The sequence below is a fragment of the Crocodylus siamensis genome, chromosome 6 (genome assembly GCF_052110815.1).
Source record: "Crocodylus siamensis isolate JL-2025a chromosome 6, ASM5211081v1, whole genome shotgun sequence".
Classification (NCBI taxonomy): Eukaryota; Metazoa; Chordata; order Crocodylia; family Crocodylidae; genus Crocodylus; species Crocodylus siamensis.
Window position 1 is genome coordinate 11133162 of NC_143400.1, and position 12311 is coordinate 11145472.

At 65.4% G+C, this 12311-nt stretch overlaps 1 protein-coding gene across 5 annotated transcripts; it reads left to right on the forward strand.

The window, feature by feature from the left end:
• Positions 1-44: 44 nt before the first annotated feature.
• Positions 45-10700, forward strand: DENND4B (DENN domain containing 4B). Of its 5 annotated transcripts, none has more exons than XM_090051100.1 (27): positions 45-139; positions 1319-1638; positions 1749-2001; positions 2131-2200; positions 2294-2463; positions 2548-2789; positions 2911-2977; positions 3101-3159; positions 3277-3421; positions 3510-3685; positions 4031-4131; positions 4296-4511; positions 4598-4743; positions 4905-5044; positions 5121-5244; positions 5429-5635; positions 5918-6046; positions 6233-6623; positions 6699-7174; positions 7387-7509; positions 7591-7766; positions 7894-8065; positions 8354-8599; positions 8685-8784; positions 8923-9091; positions 9189-9253; positions 9433-10700. In XM_090051100.1, exons 2-27 carry the CDS (start codon positions 1340-1342, stop codon positions 9579-9581), a joined length of 4611 nt encoding a protein of 1536 aa, XP_089907226.1. In that variant the 5' UTR covers positions 45-139; positions 1319-1339; the 3' UTR covers positions 9582-10700. The 5 variants fall into 5 exon arrangements, with proteins under 5 accessions (XP_089907226.1, XP_089907227.1, XP_089907225.1 ...); XM_090051101.1 differs by lacking the exon at positions 45-139 and adding an exon at positions 286-817; XM_090051102.1 differs by lacking the exon at positions 45-139 and having other exon boundaries at positions 287-1638; positions 6233-6371; positions 6450-6623.
• Positions 10701-12311: the final 1611 nt, after the last annotated feature.

The window sequence follows — 12311 nt, forward strand, 5'->3', positions numbered from 1 at the left end:
CCAGGCCGGCTGCAGAGCGTCCTCCCCGCCGGCAGGTGCCGGTGCCGGCGCCGGCCCGGAGGAGCGGAGCGGCCGGGCCGGAGCGGGCGCGATGCCGGGAGCGGGGCAGCGGCGCCGCCGGGCCGGAGCGGGGCCGCAGGTAGCGCGGGGCCGGGGCCGGGGCCGGGGCCGGGGCCGGGGGGGCCGCAGGCGGCCGGGCGCTCCGCCCCCCGCCGTCGGGAGCGGGGTCCGGCCTCCCCCCTCCGCCGTGCCCGGGGAGCCGGCGGTAGGTCCGAGCCTGTCCCGGCCCCGCCGCCGGTGCCCCGGGCTCCCCTCGCGGGGCCGGTTCCGCACAGCGCCGGCCCCGGGGGTGGGCGGACGGCGTGGTCGGGGGCAGCCACGTGCCGCCCCCCCCCCCGGCGACCCTGCTGCCAGGCGCGGCCCGGCCCGGGCGCGACACGTCCCTGCTGGCGTCACGCGGGTCTCCTCCGGTCATCTCCGTCACCATGGCAACCCCGTGCGGGACCGGGGCTGCATTTTGGCGGCGCTTTTAGGGCTCTGCAGGGACAGCGTTGGGCAGCTGATGGGGTCTTTGCACCCACCGCCTCCCTGCTCCGTGGTGCCAGGGTGCGAATGCCCTGTTGTGCGTGGTGCCGGCAGAGCTCGGGGACCGGTTTGCCGCCGGATCATCTCCATTCGCGATAAGAACCGTGGGGCCCAGAGCTGCTGGGGAGAGGGGGCCAGCTCCCCCAGCCCCTTGGCCTCTGCTCCCCCTGCCCTGGGGTGCTGCACGTGTCTGCACCCTGCGCTGGCACCTTCCCCACCCCTGGGCCATGGAGTGAGTGTGACGCACGCGGCCACAGCCTCTTCCTTCCCCTTTCGCTCTCCTCGCTCACTTGCCGCGACTCGCCGGAGCAGAGCCTAGGCCTGGGGGACGCCTGGGAGCCGCCTGGGCAAGCTGGGGTCTGGGGCACGTGGGCAGGGATCCGTGACCAAGGAGCTAGTGCTTCGCCAGGGGCCACAGACACATGCCAGGGTCCTGCCTGGCTTGGGGGCTGCCTGAGATCTAAGGGAGCCTGGTGCACCTCGGTGCAGGGGGTGGGGTGTCCCTCGGCCTCCGCTCTGCAGTCTCCCAGCGAGCGGTCTCCCACCGAGCTCCTGGGTGGGGGCAGGAAGCAGGAAGGCCCCTCCCTTCCCCAGCACTTTTGCCTGGCCTGTGGCTTCCCGCTGATGCTGCACTGCGGGCGGTTGGGCCTTCCAGCCCAGAGACAGCACTGCGGGCACGGCCCCGTGTGCTTTGTGGTTCAGGCCCACGTGACGTGGTCCCCGTTTCCCCCAGATGCCGTGATACGCCGCCACCATGTCGGACGAGAAGCCACCGCAGCTGGTGGACTACTTTGTGGTGGCTGGGCTGACGGACGCCTCCAAGTTGCTGGAGGAGGAGACGCAGCAGCCGCGGCCGGCCCGACCTACTGAGCCCATCACCGAGGTGGCTGTCATCATCCGCTCGCAGGGTGAGGAGGTGCCCCAGGGCTTCACCTGCATTGAGACCACCACCTCTGGGCACCCCGTCGACCTCAATGCTGGGCTCCTCAACAACCCCCAGATGTACCTGTGCTACAAGCGGGGCCGTGACAAGCCCCCCATCATCGAGCTGGGGTGGGTGCCTTGGCAGGATGGGAGGGGTTGCGCCCCCTCCTCTACCTGGGAGTGGGTGGGAGTCCTCAGCAGCGCCCACTCACCCCTGCTTATGCTATTCTTGTTGGCAGGGTGCACTATGAAGGTAAGGAGCACCCAAAGCCGGGCTACAAGGTTGTGGACACAACGCCCTACAGCCGCTCGGCCAACCTCACCTCAGGTGGTCCTGGGCACCAGCGCACCTTCGTGACCTACCGCCGGGCAGCTGAGAGCCAGGGCCACAACACCCTGGGCGTCACCGACATCTGCCTCATCATGCCCAGCAAGGGCGAGAGCACCCCCCACACCTTCTGCCGTGTGGACCGCAACCTCAACACTGGCATGGTGGGTATAGGGCTGGAGCACGGGGTGGGGTGCCGTGACACCCCATCCTGGGCAGTAAAGAGAGCAACAGGGCTAGGGGTTGCCCCCGCCCCCCCAACCAGGCTGCCCTAACCTCTGCTCTCTGTGCAGTGGGGCCCGGCCTTGTTCCTGTGCTACAAGATTGCCATGGCCAAAGCCAACACCCTGGTCTATGAGGCAGGTACGTCCCTGCTGTCTGGGAAGCTGGGGGGTGCCTTGCTGCACCGCCCCCCCATTCCCCCAGCCTCTGCCTGAGCTGCGTATCTTCCCCCAGGGCTCCTGAGCCGCTACCCTGAGCAGGACAGCGAGTCATTCCCACTGCCTGAGTCAGTGCCCGTCTTCTGCCTGCCCATGGGCGCCACCATTGAGAGCTGGCCCGAAAACACCAAGTACCAGCTGCCCGTCTTCTCCACCTTCGTGCTGACTGGGTCCTCCGGCGACAAGGTAGGAGCTGCAAGGGGGCAAGCTCGGAGGCAGGGCATGGGGGTGCCTCTGCTGGTCCCGGCAGTGATGGTGCCCCTCCCCCAGGTGTACGGGGCGGCCATCCAGTTCTACGAGCCCTACCCACGGGACTGGCTGACGGAGAAGCAGGGGCTGCGGCTGGGCCTGCTCAGCGTGGTTGACCGGCGCCCCATTGCCAGCAAGTCGGTGCAGATGCGCAAGAGCATCTGCGTGCTCTCGCACTGGCCATTCTTCGATGTCTTCCGCAAGTTCCTCATGTTTATCTACCGCTACTCCATCTCGGGGCCCCATGTCCTGCCCCTTGAGACGTGAGCACCTGAGTGGGTCTGGGGGCTGAGCCCAGGGTGGATGGAGTGGGGGCGGGTATGGACCAGATGGGGTGAAGGGGGCCTGGGCCCTCCATGGCACTGACAGCCCTTCCTTATCTAGGCACATCTCTCACTTCATGCACAATGTGCCCTTCCCATCTCCCCAGCGCCCGCGCATCCTGGTGCAGGTGAGTCGTCCCTCCCCCCCAGCTCTGCCAACAGCCATGGCACCCCCACACTGAAGGTGCTGCGGGACTCCTCAGTCTGCTTCAGTCCCCCGCGCTGCGCTGACCCATTGCTCATCTCCCTAGATGTCTCCGTATGACAACCTGCTGCTATGCCAACCTGTCTCCTCCCCGCTGCCCCTCAGGTACTTCTGGGGGGTGCTGGGTGCCCCTGAGCAGGGGGTGGGGGGTTGCATGGTGGGTTCAGGGGTGTGGTGGGGCTGGGTGAGGGTCCTGTTGCTCACACCCTGCTCTCTCCCCAGTGGTGCTAGCTTCCTGACACTGCTGCAGAACCTGGGCCCTGAGAACGCGGTGGCGCTGCTGCTGGTTGTACTCACCGAGCAGAAACTGCTCATCCACTCGCTGCGCCCTGATGTGCTGACCAGTGTGGGCGAGGCCCTCGTGTCGGTAAGGCCCGGCCAGCTGGGGCAGGGTGCTGGGCTGCCTGAGCTGTGCAGTGCTGACGCCCAGCCCCTTCCCTCGCACCTTTCCACAGATGATCTTCCCGCTGCGGTGGCAGTGCCCCTACATCCCACTGTGCCCGTTGACGCTGGCTGATGTGCTTTGTGCACCTGTGCCCTTTATCGTGGGCATCCACTCCAGCTACTTTGATCTGTATGACCCACCCCATGATGTTGTCTGCGTTGATCTCGACACCAACACCATCTTCCAGTAAGGCCCTCAACTGTGCCAGATCCTGAGACCCCCTGGGGGTCTGAGCCTATAGGACGGGGTTCTCCTGACAGCTTCACCCCAGAGGCAGCTGCATCTGTGCCCCAGAAATGGGGCCTCTGCAGGGACAGCCTCCCTGATGCGCCCCCCAGAGGCGGCTGCATCTCAGCGCTAGGTGTATGGACAGCCCCTGCATGTACCCCACCTTGCCCTGGAGACATCTGGATGAGGGGTCCTATGAGGCCTGGTGGGCAGGGGGCTGGGATTCTGCCCTGGGTTGGGGTTGGAGAGGTGCTGACGGCAAGGGCAGTTCTGTTTCGTGCTTCTTTTCATCTCCGCCCTCAGGAGTGAGGATCGGAAGGCGCTGTCCCCCCGCACTCTGCCTCGCAAGCCCTGTAAGGTGCTGCTGGCCTCGCTGCATGCCCACTTCCAGCAGCTGGATGAGAGTGAGTGGGGCGGGTGGGGAAGGGAAGGAACCCTGGGGGATGGGGGATAGGAGGGCAGGGGGAGCTGAGGCTGGGCAGCCCAGGGCAGGTGGCTCCCCAGGGCTGGGCGCTGGGCCAGGGGAAGACTGCCCTCACCAAGCTGCCCGTCACGCCCCTCCCTGCAGTGTACAACAGGCCAGTGGAGGAGGCGTCACTGGAGTTCTTGCTCACCGACTACGACCTGGTGTATGGGCGGCGCAAGCAGCTGGAGCTGGAAATCCGGGCGGCCTTCCTGCGCTTCATGGCCTGCGCGCTCAAAGGCTACCGTGCCTACCTGCTTCCCATCACCCAGGCACCCTCTGAAAAGACCCGTGACTCCAGCAACCTCTTTTATCTGCAGGGTGAGTCCCCGGGGGCAGCTGAGTGGGGGCAGCCCTGGGCTGGGTGGGAGCCCAGCGTAACCCCCTGTCATTACACCCCTGTTTAGGCTTCCTGAAGTCCCGGGACCGAGCCTACCACAAATTCTACACGCAGCTGCTGCACACGCAGCTCTTTACGCAGTTCATTGAGGACTGCTCCTTTGTCAGCGACCGCCATGCCAGCCTCGAGTTCTTTGACACCTGCGTTGACAAGGTCAGTCCCTACATGCCTGGGGCTGCCTGTGGGCCAGGGCCAGTCTGGCCACCAGCTCCTGCTGGCTTGGACTCCCTGGTCTGTCACTGGGCATTGCTATTGGGTCATGAGCGCACCCCCAAGCTGTGTCTGCACCCCATCCAGCTGTGTTTGCCCCCCAGGTGCAGGTGGACTTGGAGAAGCCAGAGGACATGCCACTGATGGAACTGGACGACTCTCTGGGCAGCGAGCACACCGTCTTCATCATGCCCCCTGAGGACCCCTTGGGTCCTGACGGTGCCGAGCTGCCAGCACTCTACTAGTGAGACCACCCCACTCCCCGACCACTCTAGCCCCGCCTGGCCCGGACACTGCTCACTCGTCTGTTCTCCCCCCAGCTATGATGGGTTCCCTGTGCTCCGGGCCGAGCTCTTCGAGCGCCCCCAGGACCAGTTGATGGCTCAGCTGTGCCAGGCCAAGACCAGTGCTCCCAGCAGCCCTGCCCCACGCCGCACCAAACAGGTGAGGCCCCAGTCCCGCTCCCATGACAAGCGGTCCGGGCTCAGGCCCTCCCACAGTGGGTAAGCGCCAGTGCCAGCATTGGGGGTGGTGTGAGGTGCAGGGGGCAGAGCCGGTCCAGAGGTGGGGTCTGGGTGGGGTGGGAAGCTGCATCCCCCTCACCCTGTGTCCCATCCTCCCCGTCCAGGAGATGAAAGTGGCACAGCGCGTGGCCCAGAAGTACTCGTCAGTGCCTGACATGTGGGCCAAGTGTCTGCTGGGGCACTGCTACGGGCTCTGGTTCATCTACTTGCCCACCTACGTGCGGGCCGCTCCCTCCAAGGTGCGGGCGCTGCAGATGGCCTACGACGTGCTCAAGCAGATGGAGGCCCGCAAGGTGGTGCTGCCCGATGAGGTGCGGCCCTGGCCTGGTCCCAGGCCCTGCCCCCGCCCCTGCCCCTGCCCCTCCGAGTCCACTGGTGTCCTGGGGCATGATTTATCTTGCCCTCTCCAGGATAGGGTGTGCCCCTTGTGCTGCCAGTGTACCCAGTCTCTGTACTGGGGCCCCCTGCCCTGACCCCAGGAAGGGGGTGCAAATGCCCCTGACCCCGGGTGAGGGGAGCACATGCACCTGACTCCAGCTGACCCTGGGTGTGGGGTATGGTCCCCCCTGGCTGCTCACCCCATTCCCCACCAGGTGTGCTACCGGATCCTAATGCAGCTGTGCGGGCAGTACGGTGAGCCAGTGCTCTCAGTACGTGTCCTGCTGGACATGAAACGGGCGGGCATTGTGCCCAACACCATCACCTACGGCTACTACAACAAGGTACCGGTCATTGCCTATCCTGGGGGGGCCCCCAATGGGTCCCTGGGAGGCCTTGGGGGTGGGACAAGCTTCCTGCAGCCTGCCCCTATGGCAGGTGGCGAGTGGACTCTGCAGGGGGGACTGGGCTGGGTGCATGGGGTGTATGGGTGACTGGGGCATGGGTGCCCCCCATGCACTCTCTTGCAGGCAGTGCTGGAGAGTAAGTGGCCATCGAGCTCACAGGGCGGGCGCATGCGCTGGGCCAAGCTGCGCAACGTTGTGCTGGGTGCAGCACAGTTCCGGCAGCCCCTGCGCCAGCGGCAGCAGCCGCCACCTCCGCAGGCAGGTATGTGGGGGGAGGACAGAGCTGTGGAGGGGCCCAGCCCGGCTGATGCCCAACGGCCTGTTCCTGGCCTATTTGCAGAGTGCCAGGCCCCTGCACCTGCCCCTGCCCGCCCACGCTCCAGCCTGCAGCGCCAAACCACCTGGGCCGGGCGCAGCCTGCGCGAGCCCCCACTCGCTGCCTCCCTGACCAAGAGCGGCAGCCTCAGCTTCCCTCACAGCGAGCCCTCCACGCTGGAGACTGGTGTGGCCCACAGTGAGTCAAGGAGCAGTGGGGCTGGGGTGGGCTGAGCCCCGGGCTGGACCCCCTGATCCCGCTCTCTGTCCACAGTGCTCAAGGCCCTGACGGTGCTGGAGCCCAGCGGTGATGGGCCATCTCCCCTGCCCACCTGGCTGCAGCAGCTGCGAGATGCGGCCCCCAGCTCAGAGGATGGGAGCCTGTCGGACGTCAGCTTCCTGACAGATGAGAGCGACCGGCTGACGCTGGACAGCAGTGAGGGGGTGCCAGGTGCCGAGGGGCTGGAGATGTCGGGTGCCCGGGGCTCCAAGCCAGGCCGCCGGGATGAGAACCACAACAGGCTGGCAGGGGGCACGCCACGCCGGGGGCTGGCCGCCAAGCTGCAACAGCTGCTGTCCCCAGCCAAGCGGCCCTCGCGGTGGCACACAGCCAGCATGGAGCAGCCAAATAATCTACGTGACCCCAGGGCCCTGCGCCGTGCCTCTGAACAGCGGGACCCACTGCCCTGCCGTAGCCCCATGGATGGCCTGCTGCGCCCTCGTGAGCGCCCCGGCTCCACTGCCTCTGAGGTAGGCTGGGGGCTGCCTGCTCGTGGCTGTGAGGGCTCCCTGCAGCTCCTGGCTGCTTCCTGGCTAGGCTTATCCCAGTCCCAGCAGCCCCAGACCCTCGTGCCCAGGACCCAGTGCCTCTGCAGCCCCCTGGTTCTGTGCTGAGGAGCAGGTCTGGGGAGTCCTGTGCACAGGAGATTCCTGACCCCAGCTCAGGGCCTGTCTCCCCGCAGAGCTCTGTCTCCCTGGGCAGCGAGTTCGACTTGTCGGACGTGTCACTTGGCAGCTTCAGCCTCCGCAAGTCCTCGGACCCGCTAACAGAGCCAGCGCCTGCCCCTGAGGGGCCCCCTGTGGAGGTGGGTACTGAAGCTGCTCCCTGCTGTGGGGTGCTGAGGGGAAGGGGGCTAGGACATGACTGACCACGGTGCTGCCCCCAGATCTTGCTGTCCAGTTGTTCGCTGTGCCAGAGCTGTGACGCTCTGGTGTACGATGAGGAGGTGATGGCCGGCTGGACCTCAGATGACTCCAACCTCAACACGGCCTGCCCTTTCTGCACCCGCCCCTTTGTTCCCTTTCTCAGCATTGAGATCCAGGACTTCCAGCAGCAGCAAGAGTGAGAGCCCTGTCCCCACTGCCCTTCTTTCTGGTCCCAGCTGCCTTCTGCCCCTGGGGCCAATGCTGTACCTGGGGGTGGCTTTGAAAGGCCCCTCAGTAACCAACTGCTCTTTCTTCTCTCCCAGCATCTCTGAGAGCTGCGCCAGCTCCTCTGGGACCTACCAGGATGGTTCAGAGCTGCCCTCCGGGGGCCAGGGCCCAGTGCTCAGTGACCGCTACCACTGCCTGGCCCTGGACGAGGTTGAGCCAGAGCCTGGGGCTGCCCGCACGCTCTGCAACGGCTGCACCGAGTACCCGGTAGGGGGTGGATTGGAGGCGGGGGGTACGAGCATCTTGCTTTTGCCCAGCTTGGGTGGGGAGGGGTCTGTCTTAGTGGGGTCTGTGGCCTGAGGGGCATCAGCCTTGGCAGGTCTGGGGGCCCCAGGGCCTGACAGGGAATAAGAGGGCTGGCAGGGCTGGGGGCCCCAGGGCCTGACAGGGAATAAGAGGGCTGGCAGGGCTGGGGGCCCCAGGGCCTGACAGGGAATAAGGGGGCTGGCAGGACTGGTGCCTGGGCGCTGCTTAGACCCCAGAGGTCTCCTCCAGGTGCCAAGGCGCCCCCCGCAGCGGGCAGAGGTGGTGAGCTTGGCCTACCTGAGCCCCCTGGTGCTGCGCAAGGAGCTAGAAAGCCTCCTGGAGAACGAGGGCAGCGAGTTCCTGGCCCAGCCTGAGCTAGTTGACAGCCACCCCATCATCTACTGGAACCTGGTCTGGTTCTTCCAGCGCCTGGGGCTGCCGAACAACCTGCTGCAGCTGGTCCTGGCCTCCAAGCATGTTGCACCTATGCCCCAGGTAATGGGCGCTTGAGCCGGGGTGGCAGCCCCCCTGCCATGCCAAGCCCTGCTCCCAGCACTCACTCCCCAGGGTTTCTCTGCAGGCCCCAGATGCACCCCCGGTGTGCGTGCGCCTACTCTGGGACGTCCTGACCCCTGACCCGAAATGCTGCCTTCCGCTCTACGTGCTCTGGCGGCTCCACAGTGAGTGGGGGGAGGGGGGCTGTGGCACTAGTGAGGGCAGGTGTGGGGGGCACTGGGGCTATCTGCAGTGCAGGAAGGGCAGCCTGCAGGAGACCTGGGGGTTACAGATCCCTGGCATGATGCCCACTGCACCCCTAGGCCATGTCCCCACCCGCCTGCCAATCTGGCAGCAGCGTGACCCTAACCGTGACCACCCCTTCACAATGAGCTTCCTGGAGGCCGTGCTGAACCACGTGGGGCTGGGTGAGGTGCACAAGGCCATTACCCTCTTCCTGGAGGCCCGGCCCCCACCCCAGCGCATGCAGAGGTACCGTTCGCACCCCTTCCCCACCCTGGCCCTGGCTGCAACACTCCCCCGACCCCGCCAGCCCCGTCTCACCCTGTGCCCTCCCCTTCCTCCCCAGGAGCATTTACCGGGAGATCCTCTTCCTCACCCTGGCCGCGTTGGGCAAGGATCACATGGACATCGGTAGGGGCAGGCTGGGGCAATGGGAGCAGGGAAGGGGACAGAGCTGGCTGGGGTGTGGGACATAGCAGGGCTCCCTGCTCTGTCCAGGATTGGGGACATGCTGGGTGGGCAGGGGCTGCGGTATGCCCTGGCAGCAGTGTCCACTGCGCAGTCCTGATGGTCTCCCCTGTCCCCCGTAGCCGGCTTTGACAAGAAGTACAAGTCAGCCTGCAGCAAGCTGGCGGCGGGCAGCGTGGGCAAGGAGGAGCTGCGGAGGCGGCGGGCACAGCCGCCCAGCTCTAAGGCCATCGACTGCCGCAAGAGCTTTGGGCACACACTGGAGTGCTAGCACCATGGCTGCCCCCTCCCCATCACACGCTGGAAGGAATTCAGGGACTGCTCTGAGGGTTTTGGGGGGGCCGGGCCAGGGGCAGGATGCTGGCGCCAACAGCAGAGTTGATACCAAATCATGAGCTGCCTCTTGCCTCCCTGGGGCAGGGGCCATGCTCCTTATCCCCTGCCTCAGGATGGGGTGGGCCCTGGATCGCCCTTTCTCCCCACCCAGATGGCACTTTAGCCTCAGTTTAGCCTGGTGGGCAGCAGCCTGCTAGCCTGGCTCTGCAGCGACGGGGGAATCCTGGCACAGCCCCTTCCATGCCTGCCGGGCCCCACTGCCCACCCCCCATGGCCCTGTACTCAGGCCCCCCCAAAGGGGGTGCGGATCCAGGAAACCGTGGGCTAGGGGAGCAGCTGAAACACTGCTCTGAGTGAAGCCCCCCCGCCCTGCCTCAGGTGGGGACAGAGGCAGCTGCACCCTCCCCTCCCCTGCACTGCTGGGGTCCCCTTGCACTGTGCACTGATGGGGCAGCCCTATGCAGCCCCCTGCCTTGCCCCCCAGCTCCACGGGTGGACAGAGCAAGGCCCCGGGGCCAGACCTGGCACCTCCAGGCTGCCCCTGGCATGGCCCCATTGCCAGCCACCCTGCATGTGACACTCACACTGATAGTGAACTGGACAGACACATGGATGGGCGGCATCCAGCCCCAGCCCCCAGAGCTCTCTATTTTTGGACACTTATTTTGCGGGGAGGCGGTTTTCTCTTTCTCTGTTGTTTTTTTTTTTTTTACATCGGTGTTAATATATTTTTTTAATTTATTTATTCCCAACCCCCACACCTGCCCCTGCTTGTGCTTTAACAGCTGTGATGCTGCCCCAGCCCCACGGCCTCCCTCCTGGAAGGGGTGGGGTGTGGGGGAGACACCCCAACCCAGTGGCCTTGAAACCCCTCAGCTCAGCCCCCCCTTGCCTGCTTCTGCACTGGAACCCCCCCTGCGGCGGGGAAGGGGCTGGGAGAGGCTGGGTCGTGCCGGGGGCTCTCCCCGGGGCTCACATTGTGCAATACGGTGCCGCCCATATAGTGGGTTTTGGTTGGGTTTGTAAATAAAGCCGCTTCAGTATTTTTCTCCTCCAGGCTCCTGTGCCCTTTGTTGTCTGTGTCAGGGATAGCTGCTGTGTCTGCCTGCCCTGCAGTACCCACATCTGGCTGCCTGCTGGGCACCCCCTACTCATGTCCAGACTCCTCCAAAGCCCCTCATGCCCCTTGGCTCTCAGCTCCCACTGCAAAAGCCCCATTCCTGCCCTGTTTTGGGTATGCTGAGGGGGTGGGGAGCCCCTGGGCTGTCCCCTCTCCACTCCCTGCTGGCACTTGTGGGGCAGGAAGTACAGCCGTGGGCTGCGCACACAATTGACCCCTTGTATGCAGCCGGGCTGCCCCGTGCCACTGCCCAAAGCCCTGGCCCAACATGTCTTCAGAGGCCGGGCGGCCACTCATAAAGGAGGCCTTTCTGCACAGCCAACGTGACTTCACCAGCCCCACCCTGCCCCAGGGGAACTCTTCGCTCTCTGCCAGCGGCAGCCCCTGCTGTAGCCAGTGCTGGGGTTGGCCCTGCGAGCAGGGGACCTGCTGTCAGGCTGGGGACTCTGCACCAGGTGCTGCAGCTCAGGGCTGTGGGGTTGGGCCAGGGGCTCGCTCTGGCTCCGCACAGCTCCTGCCGGCAGACCGGCACCAGCCACAGGCAAGGACTCTAGCAGCCTGAGCCCAGCCTGAGGCTCTGGGGGTCTCAGCTCTCCTGCACCCACCAGCTGGGAGAGGGGCCAGAGTACAGTTAATTTGGCAGCATTTCCACTGCTGGGTCCTCGCCCAAAGTCCTCCCTGGGGGGTTTTGTCATTGTCCTTTGCTGGTTGCAGCAGGCAGTGGTCCCTGCCTGGGCTGGGGCTGCAAAGGTGTGGGCAGGGGGCCAGGCCGGCAGGCGGCTGTGCGGTCCAGGCTGCGCAGCCTTGGCTCAGGCCAGGCACTGCAGACTGCAGCCCTCGTGTTGAGCTGGGGCATGATGCGTCTCTGGCTCCGAGCAGAGGCCACGCCAGCTGCAGGGCAGCCACAGCATCTCGCCCTGGGACAGTGCTCCAAGTCATAGCTGTCTCCCATGTTCTCAGGGCATGCACCCTTCCCTGCAAGGAGCCCCAGCACTTGAGCCAGGGACTGTGTGGGTGCGACCTCTGATCAGAGCCGGGCTGGGGCTGCCTTGGCCCCCGTCCCCCTTGGCTTCTCCTCCATGCACAGCCCACGCGGGGCTCCCAGCTCCTCCTGGCTGGAGCTCAAACACACAGGGCCAATGCAAAACCAATTACGGTGCCTTGAATGCGCTGCCACAGAGCACGGCACGGGGAAAACTGACACTTCTGTTTTTAATGGTCAGCTAACAGCGCTGCCAGCCTCCCCCGGGAGCGCTAGCCCAGACATTTTACGTTTGCTTTGCTTAATCTCTCCAGAAATAGCCCCAGGAGGAAATCAATAGGTTACGGCTTTGTTTTTCGTCCCCATGCCTTGATTGGCTGGGACGGCTGACAAGTTCCTTGCTCCGTTTGCCTTGGCCAATCGGTGGGCATGTCTCTGCAGCAGGGCCCGTGTCAATCACCCACAGCCACCCAATGAGCAGAAGGCCGTGGAAATAAACCATAGATCACCGACAAGAAAGGCTAGAGTGTTGGCTTGACGCCATGTTTTCCACTTGGCAGCCA

Coding starts and splice junctions, on each gene's coding strand:
- DENND4B (XM_090051100.1), top strand. CDS start 1,340: ATGTCGGACGAGAAGCCACCGCAGCTGGTGGACTACTTTGTGGTGGCT. Junction 6,047..6,232: donor CCTACGGCTACTACAACAAG/GTACCGGTCATT, acceptor ACTCTCTTGCAG/GCAGTGCTGGAGAGTAAGTG. Junction 9,254..9,432: donor CAAGGATCACATGGACATCG/GTAGGGGCAGGC, acceptor TGTCCCCCGTAG/CCGGCTTTGACAAGAAGTAC.